The sequence below is a fragment of the Pan troglodytes genome, chromosome 12 (assembly GCF_028858775.2).
Source record: "Pan troglodytes isolate AG18354 chromosome 12, NHGRI_mPanTro3-v2.0_pri, whole genome shotgun sequence".
In the NCBI taxonomy this organism is placed as follows: domain Eukaryota; kingdom Metazoa; phylum Chordata; class Mammalia; order Primates; family Hominidae; genus Pan; species Pan troglodytes.
Genome location: NC_072410.2, coordinates 68283035 through 68308323, shown reverse-complemented (window position 1 = coordinate 68308323; position 25289 = coordinate 68283035). Strand labels below are relative to the sequence as shown.

The window sequence follows — 25289 nt, the reverse complement described above, 5'->3', positions numbered from 1 at the left end:
ATCTTTCTCTGACCCACTCTCCTGACTCTCTCTTATAAGGACCCTTGGGATTAGATTGCACCCACCCAGATAATTCAGGATAATCTCCCCATCTCACGGTCCTTAATCACATCTGCAAAGTCCCTTTGCTATGCAAGGTAACATTCACAGATTTGGGGCTTAAATCATGAACATCTTTAGGGACAGAGAGAGGGAGCATTATTCTACCTACCCTTACACAGTAAATTAGTTACCCTTGTAGTGTATAATTCTCTGAATTTTGGCAAAGGTGTAGTCATGTTACTCCATCACAATCAAGCTATGAATCATTTCTATCACCCTCAAAAGTTCCCCTATGCCCTTTTGTGGTCATTCCCTTCCTCTACTCCAACAGCTACTGATCTGTTTTCCATAATTTTGCCCTTTCCAGAAAGTCATGTTAATGGAATTACCCAGTATGTAGCTTATTGAACCAGTCTTTCAGAATAAAGCATCTGGGATTTGTCCATGTTGCTGCAGCATGTCACTAGTTCATTCCACTTTGTTGCTGCTACACACTTGCCATGTGACTTTGGGCAAGTCACGCTAAGCTTCAATTTCCTTATTTATGTAAGGATAGTAATTGTCCCTCTCATAGGGTTTTTATGAGAATTAAAATATTTTTGTCAGTTACTGTTCTAGACACCAGAGATACAGCAGTGAATAAAGTAAATGGTGGGAAAAAATCCTGTCCTTACATAGCTTACATTTTAGTGAGGGAATAGATCAAACAAGTAAGCTGTATTGGAATGTTACGTGGTAGTAAGGGCAGCATGCAAGGCAGGGTAAGGAATGCTGCAGGCAGAGCTGCAATTTTAAATTGATGGTCAGAGAAGGCTTCACTGAGTGACATTTGAGTGAAGACCTGAGGGAGAGTGAGGGAGTGAGCATGTAGGAACCTGGCAGAAGAGCATTCATAATGCACAAAGGAAGCACTCACTAAACATTAGGTCTTAGTAGCAGCAGAATCCTAGTCTACTGCTCTCTGCACAGTGATGGGGACTCATTTGCAGCTGAGAGCAGGATTCTATGAGAGAAAACCTAGTGCAGTGCTGAGCCAGGCAAGTGTTCAACAGATGGGATTCAAAATATGTCACAGCAAAGGTAATAATTTTTCATGTAGGTTTTTTCCAGCATATTTGGAAAAGGAAATGTGTACCATCTAAATGGTCTCAGACCACTGTGCCAGTGTCAGCCTCCTCCTACTCTACTTCTTTCCTCATCTCTCTGTGTGTTAGGTATAGTGATTTAACATTTAGATGGAGATTGCTTTTTGTGAGCTCTCTTCGTACTGATGACATCTGTTCTTGTCATGGACAGCACACCATGTGAATGTGAGATCTTCACAGCTGTGAAGTGAGATCACACAGCTGTGAATGTGAGATCTTCTTGGGGCAGGAATTCCTGTGGTTAAATGTTCTTTAATTTCATGAGCTAAACCCCTTTAAGGGCCATATTGAGGGTACTTCATTTTGTACACTTGCTTATGCTCTCGTACCAATTATTTCAGAAAGAAATCAATTGTTATTGTTAGACCAGACCTACACTGGGGAAATTAATTTGGTACCAAAATCCAGATTAGTGAAGTTCTTACATTTCTTACAGAGGCTCATGAATGACTCTGAGCTCTAGTTCAGGGTTGAATTTAAAACTGTTCACTGAACTCATCATTACATTGGCAATACTAAGAAAAAGAAGCTGGTTTGAGAATAGAAATATGAAACATAAAAGTTTAAAAACTTAATCCCAACTAATTTTCTCTTACTCCTACTCTATAGGTATGTTGGAAAAAAAATGAACAAAGGTGTTAAGAGCTGCTATCATCAAGACTAGGTGACAGAATAGTAGTAGAATCATTATTAGCAATGGACCTTTAAGAGATGGTAAAAGTGAGTTTGAGATGAAATAAGAGCTCAGATAAGGGAATCTGTCAGTGAATATGAATGAGGAGAGTTACAGAGAAAGACTGAAGATACATCACTGAGTTACAAGCATGTCTGATTTGGGTGTGGCAGGAAGGGAATGTGTATATTTTAAAAACATAGCCTGGGCAACATGGTGAGACGCCATTTATAGAAAAAAATAAAATAAAAAATAGCTGGGTATAATGGTGTACACCTGTGGTCCCAGCTACTTGAGAGGCTGAGGAAGGAAGATTGCTTGCACCTGGGAGGTCAAGGCTGCAGTGAGCTATGTTCATGCCATTGCACTCCAGCCTGAGTGACAGAGTGAGACCCTGCTCAAAAAGAAATAAAATTGGCTGGGCACAGTGGCTTACACCTGTAATCCCAACACTTTGGAAGGCCAAGGCAGGAGGGTAACTTGAGCCCAGGAGTTTGAAACCTTCCTGGGCAACATAGTGAGACTGAGCTCTACAAAAATAAATAAATAAATAGCCAGGTGTGGTGGCAAGCCTCCGTAGTCCCAGCTACTTAGGAGGCTGAGGCAGGAGGATGGCTTGAGCTCAGGAGTTCAAGTCTGCAGTGAGCAATGATTGTGCCACTGCGCTCCAGCCTGAGCAACAGAGCAAGACCCCATCTCTACAAACAAATTTTAAAATAATAAAATAAAAACTAAAAACAATGAACTTAAATGTACTCATTTCTAACTATCCAAGAAATAATAAAGAATGTATATTTCACATATTTGTAAACTGTTCCTTTAAGATGACAGGTTTCTTTTTAAAGGTTAGCTTGGTTAAGAAAAAAACTGGTTGATGGTAATGCTGTCTTTATAATAAGAGTAAAGAAAATAAACTTGCCTAAATATTTTAAATGACACCTGTTTTATGTGTTTTGCTAAGATAATATCTTTAGGATGCAAGACGAGATTGGTTGGTTTTATTTGTTTAGAAGATTTTTAAGATTTCGTATATTTCTACCTAGGAACATAAAATTGGGGATGCTAAAAAAAGTAAGTTGTTTTAGCTCAGTCACTTCCAAAGAAAACTGGTTTGATTGTCTTATATTTTTGGCTGGGTGCGGTGGCTCGTGCCTGCTATCCCAGCACTTTGGGAGGCTGAGGTGGGCGGATCATGAGGTCAGGAGTTCGAGACCAGCCTGGCCAGCATGGTGAGACCGTATCTCTACTAAAAATACAAAAAATTAGATGGCCATGGCGGTGCGTGCCTGTAGTCCTAGCTATTTGGGAGGCTGAGGCAGAAGAATTGCTTGAACCTGGCAGGCAGAGGTTGCAGTGAGCCAAGATCGTGCCGCTGGACTCCAGCCTGGCAACAGAACGAGACTCCGTCTCAAGAAAAAATAAAATAAAATGAAATAAAAATATTTTTAAATATTGGTACTTTAAAGGAGATTATACTAGGTTGGTATTTTCAAAAGTTTAATTTTCAGAGCACTGACCCTTGCCTACATGCTTAACAAAATAAATTTGCAAAGTCAAATATGTTTTGGAAAAGCTGTATTTTTATAAACCTTTCTCAGAGCTTCACAATTCACATTGGTATATAAAGGTTCTGAGAAATCTTGTGATAAACTTATTTAACTTTGCTTTTCTCACTATTTCCCAAAGTTATTTAACTGTGGACTCCTTTGTATAACACCTATTAATATGCTGGAGAACTAGTGTTCCACAGAACACAATTTTGGAATTTTTTATGGGGGGTGCATTATGAGCTGCTTAAAAACATTTTTTTAAAGCATTCATAGCATCTATAGCAAAATAGAGATGAATTTAGGTACAGTGTAACCAATGTGACCTTAGCTGCCCTAGTGTTTGTGATAGTACTTCAATTTTTTAAAGCCACTGAGCTCTACCAACAAAATGCGATTGTTTATGTGTAGGTTTTGTCAAAAGCCCACATTTCCTTGGGAATCCACAAAGTATGATTTTATGTTCCACAGATGACCACCACCAGCCATTTTGGCTACGCCATTGTGGCTGTGGAGCTTGGCTTACGACCTCTTGCATTCACTTAACTAGTTTCCCTAGGATACTTCACTTGCTTTTTACTACTTCTCCTCTGAGGATTCTCCCTTAATTTCTCAAAGAATGGAAAATAGGTAATCTTTACTAAAACATCTCTGAGAGCTTAGGGATACTAGGAGTATAACATAGAGACTGCCTTACACTGGCTTCCAAATGTGACTAAGGGACCCACAGTGCAACAGCCCTTGGCCTTCCCAGAGCCGCAGGTTAGAAGGAGCCCCGTCATCTGGAATCTCCAGGCAACTCCTGACCATGGAACCCAGTGACTATCATCCTGGGGCAGGAAAGAAGACAGTCCTTAGACTGGTAGGGATAACTCCTCTCTGGGTCCAAAGTTTGAGTTAGGCAAAACCCCCTCTACAATCTGCAAGATATGGTCTGTTCCCCAGAGCCTAGACAAAGCCATCACGCTAGGTAACTTCCCAGCTTATTTTGTCATAAATAACTGTGTTAATCCCCCACAATCCAATGTAAGTGATGGTACACAGAACAGTAAATTTTTTGTTAGTCTTTCCCTTCAGTATGATACAAAGATAAAGACGAGCCTCCATCTATGTCTTTCCTTAATCTCATAATCTTTTGTGAGTAAATGCTTGGACCAAAAAGGCACGCACATGTTGCATGGGCACATAAGCACTTTCACTCTTCCAGGAACAAACCAAACTTTTTAGGCATAAGGAAGACTATTCAGAAACATGAAAGACAACCTTTTTTTTTTGACTGTAAGATTTCACTCAGCTAAAGTGAAGATGCATCCAATTTATAACACTCATCAGAACACTTTCACAAACTGCAGAGCCTTAAAGTCACCAGTCACATTTTAGGAAAAACTGTTCTCTATTTCCTTTATGTTTGTGAAACAAAGACTATTTTGGCAAAATTCTCAGCTTAAAAGAAATTTGCTCAAAAGATGAAATTGTCTCTCTGCTCTAAGGCTAGCTTTGCATTATGCTTTTAAGAAAAAAATATAGCCAGGCGTGGTGGCTCATGCCTATAGTCCCTGCTACTCAGGAGGCTAAGGTGGGAGGATCACCTGATTCCGGGAGTTTGAGGCTGCAGTGAGTTGTAATCGCACCACTATGCTCCAGCTTGGGTGATGGAGTGAGACCCTGGCTCAAAAAAATAATAACAACAAATAATAATAATTAAAGTCCATCAGCCATTTCCTAGTGGTTCGCTTATCCCAGAGCCATTTTTCCAGTAACTTGAATATTAGCAAAATAAGTTTTTGATCAACAAAAGTAGATGATATGAAGTGTTTGTGTATGCTTTACAATCTTATCACAGAAGAACTTTCTCAGGATATTTACTGCTATGGTTTGAATGTCCCCTCCAAACTCACGTTGAAATGTAATTTCCATTGTAACTGTATTAAAAGGTGGGACCCTTAAGGGGTGATTAGGTCATGAAAGCTCCACCCTCATGAATGAAATGAATGCCATTATAAAAGGGCAAGTTTTGTCCCCTGTTGCCCACTTTTTGCTTTTCTGCCTTCCACCATGTGAGGATGCAGTGTTCAAGGTGCCATTAGAATCATAATTACCCAACCTGCCAGTGCCTTGATCTTGGACTTCCCAGCCTACAGAATTGTGAGCCAGTAAATTTCTGATCCTTATAAATTACCCAGTCTAAGGTATTCTGTTGTAGCAGCACGAAACAGACTAAGACGTGCACTTACAGCCTCTATTTTCACTCCTTAAATAATTTCATTTGGTTTGTACTTAGCTGGTTTTGCATTCCACAGCAGGTTTGTTACAGCAGTGCAGCACAGAAATTAGAGGTGTGCACAAAGAAGTTGGGGTTTGAATTGTGGCAGTGCAGCAGTCTGCTGGTGATATATCTTGGGGAAGTTACCTCATCTCCTGGCAGTTTTCTCATCTGTAAAGTGGGTGTGCCTGCCTCATAGAATTGTGATGAGCTTATATAAGTAAGACAAGACCTATAAATCCTAGACCTTGGGGTGTAATAAGCACTATTATAATTGTGAAGCGGAGTGGAGAAGAGCTGCCAGAAGCAGGCGCTCTGACAACAGTAAGATGTGACTATTTTCAGCCAGATAGTGAGAAGACACCATCTGTTTAGTAATCTGTTCTAGAATTTTCCTAGGATCTACATCAAGTAGTCTTAATTTTTTAAATTCACCTTTTAGCCCATTCTGAAAAGTGAAGCATTAGCCAATCTATTCTCCAAAATCCCCTAGTTCCTAAATTTCTGTAATCTCTGCAGAAATTACCCCAGTTACAATTACCAATTATTCCATTACTCCTGCTTACAAATTGTCATTGACCTAAAAACTGGCACTCTTATAAAGTGACAAAGTGAAGTCCAACTCTCTCATCAGCTCTTCAGGGCTTAGTTCTTTGGTATGTGTTCATCCCATCTTTTTCAAGTTAACTGTAATTTTCCTTAACAACCTCAAGTTGAATAGTTCTGACTTTCCTGAACGAGATTCTTCTCTCCAAACTGTTAGCCGGAACACAAAAGATAACCTTTTTTGGGGCTGTAGGATTTCACTCAGCTATGAACAATTTTTTCTAGAAAACATTATTTTTGCTGCCTTTGACAATTGTATAAATTATCAATTTGTAAAATTTTATAAATTTATAAATTTCTTCTAAGTTTCTTGACAATCTTCTGACAAGCTGACTCCATTAATTATTTTTTAAATCTAATGTTGTATATGTCTTTTATACATGCCTGTCTTTTTAGAAACTAAGCTCATGTGAGAGCTGACTCCCTATGCAGCCACATAGGTTTTTTTTTTTAAAGAAACATCTCCCTTTTTGCATCAATGTAGCCTCAATTGTATTGTCAGTATTTTACCTATTAGAATTGCATATTTATCCCCCTTGAATCATAGTTTAGAAGTCTTTGGCTATGGAACCATAGTTGATTTTCAAAAGGCAGACTTGCTTCCTTATAGCCCACGGTAGGTGTTTGATTATACCGAAAGTTACTTTCATATCCTAACTGTATTCCAGGAACTCCTAGGTGTCATAGGGTTTCTCAAGCATTTTCTTACTACCACCTAATCAACCAGTTTTAAAATATTTGGTCAGAATTAAGTTGAGTAACAGTTCCCCTCTCTACTCTCTCAACTTCCAAGAAATCAAATTGTCATACATGCTAATGAAGAATCTCAGTTTTCCCTTTCTTGTGTACTTAGGTTTTAATACCAAAATTCAGTAACATTAGAGAGATTTCCCCTTAGAACAAAGTTTATCAAACTGAGTCATTAGTGAATGACAAATCAATGAGTTGCAGTCAGCAACGTGAAATGAAATAGGAAAGCAATAAAATAGAATAGAAAAATAGCTAAGCACACTGCATATAGTAAGTATTTTGTGAAACTTTTGTTTCAGTTTTATGTATGTATAGCATTGTGTGCTCTTGTATGACATAAAATGTATTTCATGGTGCAGGCTAGGGACTAAAACCTCTGAAAACCACCATTTTTAGATGATAATACATTATTTGTATTGTCATAAGGAAAAGATTAGAACATAATTTTTTAAATTAAATATTTTATACATACACGTGTACATATATAATAAAATCATAGTATAAAACAAATACAGCTATTTTGCTGATTTTTACCACTTCATTTGTTGATAGAAGGAAGGTAGCTTAAGAATTCAGCAGCTGTATTTTAGCTAAAAATTTGACAACTCATTTTTCAGTGCCTTCAAAGAAATACATTTTTTGTGAAAAGATATTTCTAGATTTCAGAACTCCACATTAGTACTGGGATATCCACTAACTTGTTAAATTGAATTACTGAATATCCATAGACATCAAGCAATACATGAAAATGCCCTACAGTATCCAATATTGTGTTTCCAATTATTTTCTATAAAGGGTGACTGGTGGTCACATGGTAAAGCACTGGAACCTGTCTTCCTACCACCTTATGACTCTAAGAGCACCCAGAGGAGTGACTTCCAAAAACCATCGTGTCCACTGGTTTTGCCAGTCAAACACAGCAAGACGCAAAAGCCTTCTTGTGGAATAGGTAAGGTTTTGCAGTGGTAAAAACCTTTTTTGTTATCTCAAATTATTGCTACCAAAACTAAGATGTATTAGATGTCTGGACAGCTCCTGAAAATAATTACTTCTCTATGAAGTTGAAAATACACACACAGCAAATACAGCCCTTGGGAAGTTTGTTATTTCTTCCTAGTGGATAGTTTGTCTCCAAACACAGTTAATATGACATAATGAAAATTGTACTGATCATTAATAACACCAGCCTCAAAGTCAGAAACTTAGTAGCATCCTGCTCATTGTTGTTGCCACCACATTTTAAGAGTTGTTAACTATTGTCACTTCAAGGAAGGTAGCTGATGAAGAGGGCTATTAGATAATCTGTAACAATGACCTGTCCTTTAGAAAGATAATAAAGTTTCCACTTCTGGTTCAGGATAGCAGACTGAGCACACATATCTAAATTCCCTGCCTTCCAAGACCCTATTACTATAAATAGTAACAAAGCAATAAACTCTTAAGAGTGAAGAGAATAGAAGGAAGAACTTTCTGGAATGTAGCAAAGACTAGAAGCCTATTGATAGATAAAAGAGAATAAAGAAGCAATATCTAGAAGGAGATGCAGCAAAGAAGAGACAATCTGCCTGGCCAAAGCCCTGACTGAGCTACACTCCGAGCCAGCAGGCATAGTGGAAGGCAAAAATGAAAAGCGGGTAGGAGAGAGTCAGAGAGTTACTTCAAAGCCTGTCCCTTAAATAAAGGCTCCAGTCATGAGCACTCCACCCTATCCCAACATTAAGACTACTAGAGCCCAGTGTCTTAGCCAGATGTCAACTACCACACGAGTTATTTCGGTAAATCAAGCTGATCCCCCGTCCCCTTCTTAAGAATGGACAACCAAAGATTAGAATTATGCCAGTTAAAAAAGAGATTTGGAGAATAAAGTCACGGAAGTATCACACAGCATAAAACAACAAAACAAAAGCTTGGAAAATGAGAAGGAAAGCAAAACAGAAGATCTGTTTGGGAAATCCAACTTTTCTGGAGCTCCAGAAAAGAGAAGAGTAAAAATGAAGGTAGATAATTAGAAAAACATAACATTTATTGAGCACATACTATTTGCCAGGCACTTTATGGAACTTTCTAAATATTAACTCATTTAATTCCCACATGAACTCTATGCAACATAATAGTGTAGTAATACTATTAATATTCTTATTTTTCAGATAAGAAAATATAGGGAGGCAAAATTTTACCTCTACCCATTTAGTGTTTTTGGCTGGGCTTGAGAATTAAATTGACACAAAGATCAACAGGAGAAAGGCATACAAATTTATTTAATACAAGTTTTACATAGCAGGGGAGCCTTCATAAGGAAATGAAGACCCTAAGACACAGAAAGAACACATATACTAAATTGGACAAAGAGTAGTACATTGTAAAAATGGGACAAGGCAAAGGAGTTTGGGCTAGGGTAATTGGGTAGAGAAATGACTAGGAAGATAAGGGTGAGTTTAACAAGGCTTACTTGTCTAGATTTCCCCTCACCTCAAATTCCTGTGCTTGGTAAGAATGATGCTTTCCTTCTGGTATAGGGAGGATATCTTTTACGTAGGAATTTCATCTCCTGCTTTTGAGAAAGAGAAGGAAGGTCAAACTGTTTTTCTTTCATCTGCTGTTTTTCAAGTGCCTTTAACTCAATATAGTCAATATGCCAGAGTGGCATTTTAGAGTAGCATGTTCTGAACTCCTTTGAAAGCAAGCATGGAGTTGAAATAACATGCCCAAGGCTAGAGTGAATAATTGGCATTTGCACCCAGCTAGCCTGACTCCAGTGCATATACTCATAACCAGTACTGTATAGTACTCTACACAACCTCTAAAATAACAACAAAGTTTCCCTACATAAAATGCATTAAAAGGGTCTACTGAGTGCTTCTAAGTGTGAAGGGGAAAAATATGCACACCCTACATATCATTACAAAATTGCAAAACAATCGTCATCAACAGAAGATTCTAAAAGTTTCCATAAAGGGATAGAAAAATAAGTCACCATCTAAGAAATAAGTATCAACATGGAATCAGGCAGCACTGATGCAAGAGTACAACGGAGTTAATATCTTCAAAGTTCTCAGGGGAAATACTTTTTGACCTAGAAGAGGGAATTTATTTGGCACGGATACTAAACCATTTTTTTCAAGTGGCACTGGGCATTACACCCACTGAGAAGGAAATGAAGTCCTGGCATTTGACCCTTAAATGAACAAAATGTATGTAATTATGTAATACTATGCATGCTGTTTAGTAGTTTTCAACTTTTAGGCTCAATCTATAGACACAAGTTTAGATATGGCTACAGAACAGAATGTATCTTAGCAGCTTTAATAAGAAAAGTAAGTGCACAACTGATAGAAGATGAGAAGTAGAAGAGAAGAAGGGTGCTAACATCATTATTTGCAATATAGGTAATCAGTTGATACTATCCAGTGGGGGTGAAACAAGGAATAGATGTTTAAGGTGAAAGGTCAAAGGAACCAGTCTAAAAACCAAATTTCTCTAACCCTGGCTTATTTACTGAGCTTCAAGTTCACATATCCAAACTCCTACTTAACATCTCCTCTTGGATAGCTAGTCACCTTTTCAAACCTGATATGGCTGGAATAGAATGTTTCATTTCCTCCATCCAAACTTATCCTCCACTAGTCTTCTCCATCTCAGTGAATGCCACCTCCACTCTCCCACCAGGTGTTCAAGTTTTGATAAGCTAGAAGGCATTATAAAACTCTCTCCTTTCACTCCCTGCCCCCACATTCAATCCATCAGCAAATCGTGACACCTCTATCTCCAAAATAGACCCCAAATCTATTCCTTTCCATCTTCACTGTAACCAATGCAGTACAGCTGCTATTACCCTGCTTCCTTTCTTCTTTCTCCGTATGTGTTTTCTGCATCATTGTCAAAGGATCTTTTTAAAAACACATATGATATTCTCCTCCTTTAGATTCTCCAGTTACTTCTCAACGTTCATAGAATAAATTTCAAATTCCTCACTATGGCCTACACGGCCCTTTTTGATCTGTCAAATTTACCTACATTATCTTCTATTGCTCATAATGTGAGGATTTAGAGACAGAGAATATAACTCAGACCAAGGAGGTAGAGACACTCTCTGAAAGTTAACCTTGTTTCCAAACCAGATTTATGTCTATGTACTTGTTACTGTATTTCCATATTTTAATTATATATTCTTGTAAATTAAAATCTGAATAAGAAAACAGTTGTTTCTATAAAACATTCAAAATTGAATGTACAGACTTGATAAAAGGTCAATTGCTAACTTTAAAAAATGCTAATTAGGTATAGGCAAAATAACTAAGAGGAGTTGGACTGAATTTTTAAAATCTTGAAGGACTCTGCATTCATTTTGCTTGAAATTTGTCTTTACGTTTTCATTCTGTGTGAAAGAAATAGAAACTGGAAATGATGCATTAGAAGTGTGGTTTGTACAAGAAACACAAAGTGGAATTCCAGTCAGTGGACACCTCCTCAAAGAAAATGGCTTGGCATGCCAATAAAAATTTGATGAACTGGTTAAAATATGTATCTACATATGGCATATGATTTTTTGCTTTAACTTTCTTTGGTAGCCAACCAGTCCCTTCCACATAACAAGCAGTTATGGTACTTCAGCTAGTCAAGTTGAAGGGATGTAGAAGAGTGGTGAAAGATGACACTGGAGCGATGGGCTTTGTTCTGGGTTCATAAGGCAGGGCTCAGTCATTTCATAAGGGATCCCCCAAAATCAGGGTCTGTAGATCTACTTAATTTGCCCAGAGAGAAATCCTCCAAACCTCTGCCTAGGATGGAGGACAGAAAATCCAGGAGTCCCATAAGCAGTCCTCTGCAACATCACCTTTTCCCGCTGCCCCACGCTCCCTGCCTCAGAGGTATCTGATGCCTCCCGATTCGGAGGCATTCCTGGAATGCTGTGGCATTAATCGGCTTAATTTTTACCCCATTCCCTTCCCCCATAGCACTTAACTTCCAGTTTTCTGCAGTTTACTTGAGTCTATTGCTACTTATCCATCTGTTTTCCAGCTTCCAAATTTGTTAAAATCTTCACTCTCATTTAGTTCTTTTCTTCCTTAAGGACATAAGCCCTCTTAAATTTCTGTAGTGTGATTGTACTGGGGCTTGGGGAAGGAATGGGGGAAATGCACATTGAATTTGCCATGTTTAACTGGAAATCACAGCAATTTTGTCACCATCAACACTTCTTTTATAATATTGGTTCAGTATTAAACTTAGTATTATGTGAACCTGAACCCATTAAATTTAATCATCCTGTTTTGCTCAATTTATGAAGTGAGAATAATTCCTACTTTGCAGGATTGTTGTGAGAAACAACACGTAAAGTGCCTAACACAGTGTTTGCTACATAGTAGACAATAAATGGTAACTGTTTCTATTATCAGTTATTGCATTGTACTAGGTTATGTGTTGCGTTGAAATTTAGCTGGAGAACCTGGCATGATTCTCTCTCTGTTCTTTTACTGGTATTTCTTTTTCTTTCTCTGTTCTTTTGTGGGTATTTCTCATGGCCAAGTTCATTACTGTATCCTAGGGTCTAGTACAATGCCCAGATTCAATAAATATTTATTAGTTAAATGATAATTATACATTCTTCAATAAAGTCATAATGTAATTTAAAGTAACATATACTGCACAATATAGGCCTACAATTTATTCATATTTCAGGTATTTGGATATTAGATGAAAGTGATTTTTAAAAAACAAAATATTTTAATGTAACATTTAAAAATATGTATATAAACTAGTCTATATGTGCCAGATTTTTTACTATAAGCATATGAACATGCACATAAACATGCACTAATATGTGCATATAAATATGCACTAATACCAATTAAAAGCCATCCCATAGTCATTCTGTTCCATCAGCCCACTTAATTACGCCTGGACTTTGGCATTTCAGCAATGTTATCTTGTGCCGACAATTCAAAGTGCCCTTTATGTCTTCTACCACACACAATTTCCTGGCTGCCATCCACAGTCAGTTAACAAACAGCTATGCTCCATCATATTTGAGTCCCTGTAAGAATAAGTGTTCACATTTGGTTTTATATAATAAAACTTTATAAATTGGAAAGCCTAATCTAATATGTGAAGGGGGTATTTCGTACTTAAATAAAACCTTGCTGATTATCAACAACTTGATATTTCAATGTTCTTTTGAATTGCGAATTCAGATATAGTGGTAAAATTAATTTTCTAAAATAGGTTTTAGTTTGTGTTGCTTCTTTTGCACCAAAATGTAACAACAATTTTTTGCTACAGTTATGCTTTTTTCTTTTTACTGTATTTTGAAAATCTATACTATTATTTTTATATTAATAGTCTTTATATATAAGATCAGAATACTGAGAAGAGTGGGATTTAAGAGAAAAATATTACTGATGAATGATCTTTAAGCAGACACAAAGAATTAAGAAAAGAACATTTCTCAAAGTAAAACTCCTAAGTTCTCACCAATATAAGAAGCAAATTGCATGTTTGAATAAATCCTGGCTCTGATGATAAAATATAAATGGTTAGATAGCAACTTGTTTAGAAAATTCTAATTTTAATTAGATCAAGTTTCCAAGAAACAGAGAGTGGATTTCAAACATTCTTCATGGACTTTGCCTTATTTTTTGCAGTTCTCATCTAATGAGGCTTCTTTCAAGTAATTACTTTGGGTACAATTTGAATTCTTAAGTAGAGTAACCACTAACAATCTGAATATCTTCTTTGATGTTTTCATGTTTAGATATTCCTCACTATTGTGGGCTTCTGTAAATGTCTCATATGCCTGTATAAATGAACATAGTCATTATGTTTAATTTTAATAGGTGTAATGTCTGAATAAGGAATTTCCCTTTATAATAACTCAGATTCCTTTCTCCCCCCCTTTATTTCCGTGATGAAAAAGAAATCTTTTTTTTTTTTTTTTTTTTTTGAGACGGAGTCTCGCTCTGTCGCCCAGGCTGGAGGGCAAGTGGCGTGATCTCGGCTCACTGCAACCTCTGTCTCCCGGGCTCAAGAGATTCTCCTGCCTCAGCCTCCTGAGTAGCTGGGATTACAGGCACCCACCATCATGCCCGGCTAATTTTTTAAAAATATTTTTTAGTAGAGACAGGGTTTCACCAAGTTGGCCAGGCTACTCTTGAACTCCTGACCTCAGGTGATCCACCTGCCTCGGCCTCCCAAAGTGCTGGGATTACAGGCGTGAGCCACCATACCCAGCCAGAGAATTATTTTTAAAGTAATTATTTGTGAGATTGTGGGAGGTTTTAGATTACTATTTACAAGATTCATTTTAATTGATTTAATTGACTTCCTTCTGAAATATTTGTTTTAGTTATTTGCATAACAAGCTACCTCAAATTTAATTGCTTAAAACAACAATCATCTTATTAGCTCAGTGTTCTGCAATCTTGGCTGAGTTCAGCTGGGTAGTTCTTGGTCTGGTCGGTGATGGTCACTTGTGTGGCCACATTCACTTGGCAGATGGACTGAGGACTGGACTCAGCTGGGATGCAGGAATGACTGGGCCTCTCCTTCTCCAGGTGGTCACTCCACGTGGTTTCTCCAGCAGGGTAGCTGGACTTCTTACTCCCAAGAATGCAAAAGCAGAAGCTATAAGGCTTTCTTAAAGTTTATGGCTAGTACTGGCATAGTGTTACCTCTGTCATATCCTGTTGGTTAAAGCTAATCGTAAGACCAGCCCACATTTACGGGGAGGGGACTATACAAGGATTTGAATACTGGGAGGCCTGATTTATTGGGGCCACCAATTTAACAGACTACCACAATACCCTTCAACAGTCATTTAAATGAGAGTTTAGGAGTAGCCAACTCTTCATCTTTCATTGTCTGAAAATGTCTTTAAGTTGCCCACACTCTTTAATGAATGAAAGCATAGCTAAATGCAGAATTCTGGGTTCACAATTAATTACCCTTTACACTTTGAAGATATTACTCCACTGTCTCCTGGATTTTATTGTTATGTCAAGTCTGCAGGCAGTTCAAATTCTTTGAGGGTAATCTGTTTCAGTATAAGATTTTTAATTTCAAAGAGAGCCTTTCTATATAAAAAGGTATTCATAGTTACTTATGATTTAAATATTCCAGTTTGAACATTATAAATTTGAAAAATATGTTTCCTTAAGTCTTTAATTTTTAAATATTGTATAAAATAAGAATAGCATCTTTCACTGTTTGACATTTAACTCAAGTTGAACAAATGAAATATACCTTAACAATGACTCATTTACGAAACAAAGTCAATTAACTTCTGTTAGCATTTTAAATTGCAAGTTTGTTGATTTAATTATGTTCTGTTTTCCAGAACTACCATTCAACCAGCAATCCCATTACCGGGTATATACCCAAAGGAATATAAATAAAGACACAGGCATGCATATGTTCATTGCAGCACTATTCACAATAGCAAAGACATGGAATCAACCTAAATGCCCATCAACTGTAGACTGCTTAAAGAAAATGTGGCACATATACACCATGGAACACTATGCAGCCATAAAAAGGAATGAGATCTGGCCCTTTGCAGGAACATGGATGGAACTGGAGGCCATTATCCTTAGCAAAGTAATGCAGGAACAAAAAAACCAAATACCACTTGTTCTTATAAGTGGAAGCTAAATGATGAAAACACATGGACACAAGGGAACAACAGACACTAGGGCCTGTTGGATGGTGGAGGGTGAGAGGAGGGAGATAATCAGGAAAAATAACTAATGGGTACTAGGCTTAACACCTGGGTGATAGAATAATCTGTACAACAAACCCCTATGAGACAAGCTTACCTATATATAACAAACTTGCACATGTACCCCTGAACTTAAAACTTTAAAAAATAATAGTTACTATATTCTGTTTTCTTCTCAAATACTTTAAACATCTTTACAAGAAAAACTTAAAGCTTTGACAATCAAACATTTCCAAATCCTTAAATAATTTCTATAAATTCAATAAATTAAACCTAATAAATCTTATAAAACCTAATAAACCTTGTGGCTACTGTGGGCTTACTACCTATGGAGCAGCCCTGTTCCACAAGCAGAAGAAAAAAAAAACCTAATAAATCTTGCAAAACCTTGTAAATCTAATAAACTCAGATATCTTAAATATTTTAATACTGTTTATAAACTTAATCAGATTTCCCTAAAATTGTCAGCACAACACTAGTATTTGATCAAAATTTTTTTGACATAATGTACTAAATAACAAATTACAGGTTTAATTTTCTTTGCTTTCTCATCTCTATATTTAATCCCAAAGTTTCCCAGAATTAAAAAGGTTTACCAACCATTTACTTTAGTAGTGTGTAAATCCCAGAAAATTGGTTTTGAGTATTAGTAAAGCATTAAATTTGTTTTATATTGGTTTTGAAAAGAAGCTACTCTATAACCAGTCTTTACTTGTTACACTATAAGAAAAATTGTCTGATATGCTATTTGTATTTAATCTGATCCATGGCTAGGTATTATTGTGATTATTACAGACAGTGTTAACTGACAAACAAAAATTGTTTGTATCTATACAAAACATCATTACAACATGATGTTTTGAAATATACATTGTGAAGTGGCTAATTAAGATGTTTATTACCTCACATACATTATTTTTGTGATGAGAACGCTTAAAATCTATTATTTTAGCAATTTTCAAGAGTACAATACATTAACTATGGTTACCTTGTTGCACAGTCATCCCTCAGTATCCAGGGGATTGGTTTCAGGACCCCTGTGGATACCAAAATCCACAGATGTTCAAGTTCCTTATATAAAGTAGTGTAGTATTTGCATATAACCTATGCACATCTTCCCATATACTTTAATCTCTAGATTACTTAGAATACGTAATACAATGTAAATGCCATGCAAATAGTTGTTATTGTGTTTTTTATTTGTATTATTTTTGTTGTTTATTTTTCCTGAAAAGTTTTAATCCATAGTTGGTTGAATATGTGGATACAGAACCTATGGATAGAGAGCACCAACTGTACATTAGATCTTTTAAACTTACTGTTCCTTTCTAACTGAAATTTCGACTCCTTTGACCAACAAAATCTCCACTGTCCTGCTCCCTCCAGAGGGCTTCTAATGATGACAGATTTTGCTTTATGCAGTTCACTTACTAAAACATCAATATAACTTAAATTCATCTTATGTAGATCTCCTTGCAGTAGGTAGATGTAAACTCTGTTGTCTGAGGATTTTTCAGGTGTGGAAATTGCTGTCATCTGATTTTAACCCAATAGAAAGCGTAGCATATACATTTCCAGTTTGGGGCAGCTTATTTGCCCCAACTGTTACTGTCACCTTAGGCAGCTGTAATGTTAAACAACTGTCCCTGATTGTTTTGGATGAATACTTGGTCGTGGGGTGAGGCAAGGGCAGGGTGGCAGGGGTGCATAATTCACTTTTAGGGCTTTGAGTCATGTCTATAAAGACGAACCCTGCAGGCCAGGTTAAATAATGACAGTTCTCTTGAGTTGGTATTTGTGAGACACTCCAAACCCCTTCCACTTCTTCCAGTAGTTGATAGGCTTCTGGTTTTCATCATAATTGCAGGGCTCTTGGTTTTCAAGGCTTCTGCAGAGGGGAGATTGCGAGTGGGGGGAGGGGGAGACTGCATGAGTTAAAATGTCATCAAACTTGCTTTTATTATGAAGATTAAGCCATTTTTCTTGAATAAATGTTCCTTAGATTATTGCATGCCTTTGGTTAATTTCCAGAGTTCTAAAAAAGTTGATTTTGATGACTTTTGCCAGTGTATTCGTTGCTTTTGTGGAGGAGCAGCTTTTTCAAAGGTCCTTAACTCTGAAATTACCACTGATGTTCTGTCCCATTAGTTCCCATGTTACAAATATCTCCTTCCAATCTGCCATCTCTATTAGCTTTGCCCATGGTGTCTTTCATCGAGCAGTTCTCCTATGTTTTTTAATATAATCAAGTTTTTACCTTATGGGTTGTGTACTGGCTGTTTTAAGAAGGGTTTTTCCTACCCTTAGGTAAAGAAAGTTTTCTCCTACATTTTCTTATCTTGATTTTATACTTTTACCTTCCATAATTAGGTCTTTAATCTTAGAGTCCACCATGCGCGCACTATTAAGTAGGGAATCAATTCCACTTTCCAGCATAGAGTGAACCACTTTTCTGAAAACCATTTATAAAATAATCTGCACTTTTCCCATTTACTTATAGGACCTCCTTAATTTTGTTAAGATTCCATATACAAATGACTTTGTCTGCAAGCTCTCTGTTACGTTACTTAGGTTAATTTTCAGTTCTTGGATCAGTACCAAAATATTTTAATTATATGGATTTTTAGCTGGTCTTAATATCTGATATGGAAAGTCTCAATTATTCACCCTTCTTTCAGAGCTGATTTATGGGATTTATTTTTCTATTTAAACATTGAAATGCATGACATTGCTCAAAATATCCAGCTAGAATTTTGATTAGGTTGTGGTGACATTATATATTAATTTAGGAAAAAGTCACCATTATAATAAAATGCTATCATCCTATTCAAGAGCATAGAATGTCTATTCAGTTCTACTTTTAGGTCTTTAACAGAATTTAAATTTTTTCTCTATAGAGATCTTGTGAATGCTTTTTTAATTTCTAGAAACTTCATACTATATAGTTTCTGTTTCTACTAAGAATATATGTTATTTTTCATTATATCTTCTAGTAGGTTATCACTATTGTAGAGAAATGCTCTTGATTTTTGATTTTTATACATTTATCCAATGTCTGTTTACTTTGCCATACTCTTATTCTCATAATTGATGGACACTTGTGGTTTTTCTATTCAGGTAATTATATTACCTACAATTACTTTTTTTTCCCTCCTTTGTAATCATTGTACTACTTTTTTCTTTTTTATAGTATTCACCAGGGGCTCCATTAATGTTAAACAATAGAATTTTAGTTCTGAGTTTTTATAGGTATAATACTTAGAATTTTCTGTTCTTTAATCCTTATCTTTTTCAGGAAACAAAAATTTTTGTTATTTTCTTCCTTATATATCAGACATCCTCTTTGATTTATTTCTAGTCTTGAATTCTTCCTCTAGTTTTTCAAAGTAGGTCTGTTTTGGGGGGAAATCATCTGAGGCCTTCCTTTCCTTCCCGTGTTTTTGAAATTTTGGCTTCACAGTTAAATGAAAATTTGGTTGGATATAAAAACTCTAGGCTTAAAGTGCTTTTCCTTTTAATATTAAAAAAATTAATTATCTTGTGTCCAATGTTGCTATTGAGAAATTTGATATTAACCTGTTGTTACTCCTCCATAATTTACCTCTTTGAAAGCATTTGTAATTTTTCTTTGTCCCAGATGATGTTAAATTTCTCTATTAAATGTCTTAGATGCGAGTTTTTCCTTTATCTGTACTGCAAGATCGAGAGGAGAGCGAGAAACCCAACTAGGGTGTAAAATTTAAGGAGGCACTCACTCCCAGGGTCATGCAAGTGCCTCCTTAAAGTTTTGCATCCTTTGTGTCTCATTGCCTCATTTTTCTCCTGCCCCTGCTACCTGTTTGGTATTCTGTGAGCTCTTTCAATCTGAGGTGTTTGAGCTTTCTTTAATTCTTGGATATATATCATCATCATTTTCTCAAATATTTCCTTCCCTTCCCTCTATTTCTTCTTAGTTCTGGTGTTGATACTTCCACCTTCCATGTCTCTGAGCTTTTCTTTATTTCTTTATCCTTTCCTGCTGCCTTCTGGGACAGCTTCTCAGTCTGATTTTCTAGTTCATGATTCTTGTTGTCTAGACCATGTATTTTTTTGTTTCAACTGTTATATTTTTTATTTCTAACATTTTTTGTTATTCCTTTTTATGACCTGTTCTTGTTCATATTAACAATACTTTGTTCTGTATCTTTGAGGATATTTGTTATGCTTATTTTAAATTCTTGGTATATTGGTTCTGATAATTCTGCTTCACACAGTATATGTTTTAAAATTTTCTTTTATGGTCAAATTTATGGTAGATCATATTCCCCTAGGTGAATCGGTAGGCCTGTGCAGACAAAGGCTGAAGACCAGGGTCTGGTTTGTATGTCTCCCACTAAATTTGAGGAAAGAAAATGAGGCTCAGGCCAGAGAGCTTCTGGTACCACAAAACCTATTTAGACCATTGTTAATTACCGTCACTCCACTAGGCTGGTCATGCAGTCAGGAATCCACCCTACCACCCTTAAACTGTTAAAAAAAAAAAAAAAAAAAAAAAGGCATCACTGAGATAAGTCAGTATCTTGATGTTTTTAATTCACCAGCATTGACGGTTGCTGGGGGAATGTTGAAGGAAGAAATGCCCAAGGGGGCAACATGTACCCATTTTCATCAGCTCGTTATCCTGGAGGGACTTCTGCGCGCTTCTGCTATTACTGTATTGACAACAACTGGCTAGGCAGTTGCTGCCAGTTTCTGTGGCCCTGGGCAAGCATGATCTTCCCAAGGCAATGTGAGGGAAAGTCAAGAGCAGATTTTAAAAGCACTCCCCCAACTTATTCTCTCTTGGCTACATCTGACCTTCCTACCCTCCAGTCCAAATTGCCACCAACCCTTCGTACCAGTTCACTAAAGCCTTTGGGTTTCTCACAGTTTTTTTTTGATAGCTCCGGTTCCTGCTTCCTTTTCCCTTCCATGGTTTCCCCTTTTGTCAAGATACAAAAGAGCTGGCCCTTTGCTAACTTTGAAGACTCCATAATTTGACCCTAGCATCTTAGAGACTTCACAAACACTGCCCTTAATTTTCACAATTCAAAAAGCAAATTATTGTTTTCTTCATTTTAGAGAGGAGGAAATAGAATTTCAATGAAGTTCAGTGATTTATTTCAAAGTCACACAACTAGGAAATGTGGTAAAGCCAGAATTTGAAAACATGTCTATTTTATTCCCAAATGCATGCTTTGGATACTTCATTACCACCACCTAATTAATGCCTAAATTTAGAGCCGCTTCATTCTGTCTATCCACGAAGTTATGAAACTGTGTCCGAACATACTAATGTTCTGTGAGTTGGACCATGATATTCATAAAAAAAAATGGTCATTTTTTCCCACTTGGTGGAAAAAAATATAAATTATAGATAGAATTTTCTCAGTGTCATGCTTATTAAATCTTTGCACTACTGTTTTCTGTTTTCTAGCAAGTTCTAAAAGAAAGGTAATGATTAAGTAGAAAATGAGTTTTGAGCAGTTGATTGCAATTAGAAATCAAGAAAATGTTAACAGTTAACTTTTTTTATACTGCTAACTGGGAAAAGATTGCCATTTTGTATCATGTAATGTATAAGTATTTGAATATTAGTCATTCTTGCTAATAAAATTAGTTTATAACAATGTCTGAATATCAAAGTGAATTCATGAATGCTTAATACATGTAAATTTACTAACATTTTTTCTTATGTATTCCTCTAATTTTAAAGGTGTGATTTTTAAAAGTTAAATTTTATTTTTTAACAGTTGATATAAGCATATGGCACAAAATTCAAATGGTACAAAAAGATATACAGTGAAAACTGAATCTACTTCTCCCCACCTCTGTCCTCCAGTCACCCAGTTCTCTTTCCCTAGAGTCACCACTGTTACCAGTTTGTTACATAGCATTTCACAGATATGTTCGTTGTACATAAACTCTTACGTACTTTTTTTTTTTTTTTGAGACAGAGTCTTGCTCTGTCACCCCGGCTGGAGTGCAGTGGCGCGATTTTGGCTCACTGGAACCTCCGCCTCCCAGGTTCAAGTGATTCTCCAGCCTCACCCTCCTGAGTAGCTGGGACTATAGGCGTTCACCACCACGCCCAGCTAATTTTTTTTTTTTTTTGTATTTTTAGTAGAGACGGGGTTTTCACCATGTTGGCCAGGATGGTCTCGATCTCTCGACCTTGTGATCTGCCTGCCTCTGCCTCCCAAAGTGCTGGGATTACAGGCGTGGGCTACTGCGCCCAGCCACATACATATTTTTTAAGGGAGAAATTTTTGTCCTTGATAGAATTTTACTTCACTCAACTTTTTTTATTGCCAGCAACAGTACTGAAAGTTGCTCTGATCTTTAAATAACCTTCTCTGCTGAAAGTAAAACTGAGTTTTAAAGATTATTTAAGATGTTAAACATACATGGAGCACAGACCAATATAATGAACTCATATACTCATCACCCAGATTGAAAGATTATTTAAAAGTGATTTTTAAAGGATTTCATACTCTTGCAAATTTTTCAGAACCCCTGTTATTGGGCGAAATGAAAAGAATTATGTGTTCAACTACAACTGCAGCAGCCCTAGAGTCTTCCAATTCCATTAGTGCTAGCTTCGGCATACAATTTCTACCCTGTGGCCACAGCCACTGGCCAAACTATAGATTCAACATAGAATTTCTCATACTCTTTCTAGTCGTGAAAAGTTAACAAATTATAGTTATGTTTTCCATAAAATGTATTGGTATCTGTGTAAAAAGCATATCTAACAATTTTTTTTTTTTTTTTTTCCCTTAATGAGACAAGATCTCTCTTTCGCCCAGGCTGAAGCACAGTGGTGCAGTCATGGCTCACTGCAGCCTTGAACTTTTGGGCTCAAGTGATCCTCCCACCTCAGCCTTCCAAATAGCTGGGATTATAGGCACATGCCACCACGCCTGGCTTATTTTTTGTAGAGATGGGGTTTCACCATGTTCCCCAGGCTAGTCCTCAAACTCCTGGGCTCAAGCAATCCTCCTGTCTTGGCCTCCTCCCAGGGCATGCTGGGATTACAGGAATGAGCCACCAGGCCTGACCATATTGTTGTATTAATATTAATTTTAGTTTTAAAAATTACTAATAATTCCACACGTGGGGCTAATTTGGTTGTTTTGATTTGGCTCTTTTCATGAAGAAAAAATGGTGAATCCATTCTATTTATTATTTAGATGTGTGTAAATAATCTTGCATACTTCAAGAATTTAGTTACCATATTTTATATTATTAATACTGATTATATGTCCATAAACAAATCTAATTTTTTGTCTTGACTTCACAAAATCTTTTTTTTAGTACCACTTGCCTCTCCTGGTACATCAGCAGAACTTCAAAACAATTTTATAGAATACATCTCTTTTATACATCAATATGATGCCAGAAAAACTCCGAATGAGCCTCTCCAGGGAAAGGTGAGGCAGTATTTAGAATTATTTAATACTTTAAGACAGAGTAGATTTGTAGAACTTTAAGCCTTTTCAAGTCATAATTATCTTTCTGTCTATTTAAACAAACTACTTCAGTTATTAATAGGATAGAATGTTAGCCACATACCATAGTAAAATGTAAGGAATAATACTATCCTGGTATGGTGGTGCCACCTGTAGTCCCAGCTACTCAGGTGGGTGAGGTGGGAGAGTTGCTTGAGCCCAGGAGTTCGAGGCTGCAGTGAGCCGTAATTGCACCACTGCATTCCAGCCTGGGTGACACAATGAAACCTCATCTCAATCAATCAATCCAAACATAATAATTTGAATCAGTCTTTGGAATTTGGTCTACTTAAATTATTGAAATAATTTGTGTAAAATAATATCAAAGCATGCTGGGCACAGTGACTTGACGCCTGTAGTCCCAGCTACTCTGGAAGCTGAGGTAGGAGGATCACTTGAGTTTGAGGCCAGCCTGGGCAACATAGCAAATCTCATTTCTAATAATAATAATAATAATAATAATAGTAATAATATCAAAGCAGTTTGACAAATGTTTTGATATGCTTAATACATGTGTGTGGCAGGGAGATGCATATAAGGTTTATAAAGCCAAATAGAAATGTAATTGTCAATTATTGGATTTTTTTCCAACTATAGATGTTTGCTTTCATATTTTATTATTACTTAGCTTTTCATCAGCGTTAATAGGCATTTGGGATGCAATCATAAATTCTTAGGTCTGTGAACTGTAGTTTTTGTTGTATCCATAGCAATCTTTAGAGCAAGAAATGAAATTTGATGTGAATAGTCTTAAACAGTCCAAATGATAAAAAAGTTGAGAATGGGAGATGAGCTGCTACTTCTTTGACATTCTGCCTTTTTCCTTCCTGTTCATTTTCTGATGCACCCTATTTTATAATTTAAAAGGTTCACCCATATATGGTGGTGTCTAGTTTGGGACTGAGGTGACACCAATGAAGAGGCAGAGAAGTGCCTGCATCACTGACTAGGACTTGAGCTAACGCACAAATTCAGTTCACAGCTGCATCTTCCAGCAATCTGCGTTCTCCTGGTTAATGTCGACTTTGTTTTCTTTTCCAGAGACACGGAGCTTTTGTACAGAGAGAGATAAAACCAGGGAGTAGGCCAACAGTTCCTAAAGGAGCAGAGGTATTACTGAACACTCGAGGGTCACGTTCATCAGAACAGTCCAAAAAAACAGAGAAAGGAAACTCAGCGGAAAGCAGAATGATCTCACCAGGTCTCTGCCAACAAAATTCTCAGGAGCTGTTAGAGCCTAAAACTCACTTATCAGAAACAGACGTCAGACAGGCAGCCAAGGCATGCCCCAGCACTCCTGAGAGCAGAGAAAAGACCTCAGGCGCCACTCAAACAACTGTAGGAGATGCTCTTTTCACTAGGCACAAGCCTTTAAATCCACCAATTAAAAAATCAGAATAAATTACCTTCTTCAGATAAAAATCTAATCCCTGGAATATAGGGAAATTTCACAATCATCATCTTGGCCCTCACATTTACTTTTCTGTTATCAGTAACTTCAGAACATACAATTTATGTAAATGGAAAAAGAGAAAAAAGACAATTAAAATACAACCAAATGTTATTAATAAGAGTGGTCTCCAATAAGTGGAGTGAGACATTATTTCTATGACACATTCTTTATGAACACAACTTTGTTTTGCACAACAAGTGATCGTAATTAACAAATATAATAAGACTTTTAGAGGAGAGGCCCTGTTAGACATGAGTGGACAGCTTTGGAATCAAACAAACTAGAGTTGGAATGTTGGCTTCACTTCATTCCTTGAGCTGTGTGACCTTGGGTAAGTAACTTAACCTCTCTAGACTTCAGTTTTCTCAACTGTAAAATTAGGAAAATAGCAACTTCGTAAGATTATTGGGGATGTGATTATGCACATTGATCAGTAAGTGGTCAATGTAATCATATCATCACTGCTACTATAATTCAATTTTCAATTTAAGGATAATGTTCTCTTATATATTTAATTTTTCCTCATTATTCTAAAACTTAGAACTCCTCCATATATAATTAAAAGTGT

General features: G+C 36.6%; 1 protein-coding gene across 2 annotated transcripts in view; it reads left to right on the top strand.

Moving 5' to 3' along the window:
- C2AH2orf73 (chromosome 2A C2orf73 homolog) overlaps positions 1 to 24839 on the top strand; it is a 39186-nt gene extending 14347 nt beyond the window's left edge. For both annotated transcript variants that reach the window (XM_063789116.1, XM_001153066.5), the window contains 3 exons: positions 7822 to 7975; positions 23075 to 23190; positions 24310 to 24839. In XM_063789116.1, coding sequence (XP_063645186.1) covers positions 7822 to 7975; positions 23075 to 23190; positions 24310 to 24669 — 630 coding nt within the window. In that variant the 3' untranslated portion in view covers positions 24670 to 24839. The remainder of the gene's footprint in view (positions 1 to 7821; positions 7976 to 23074; positions 23191 to 24309) is intronic.
- Positions 24840 to 25289: the final 450 nt, after the last annotated feature.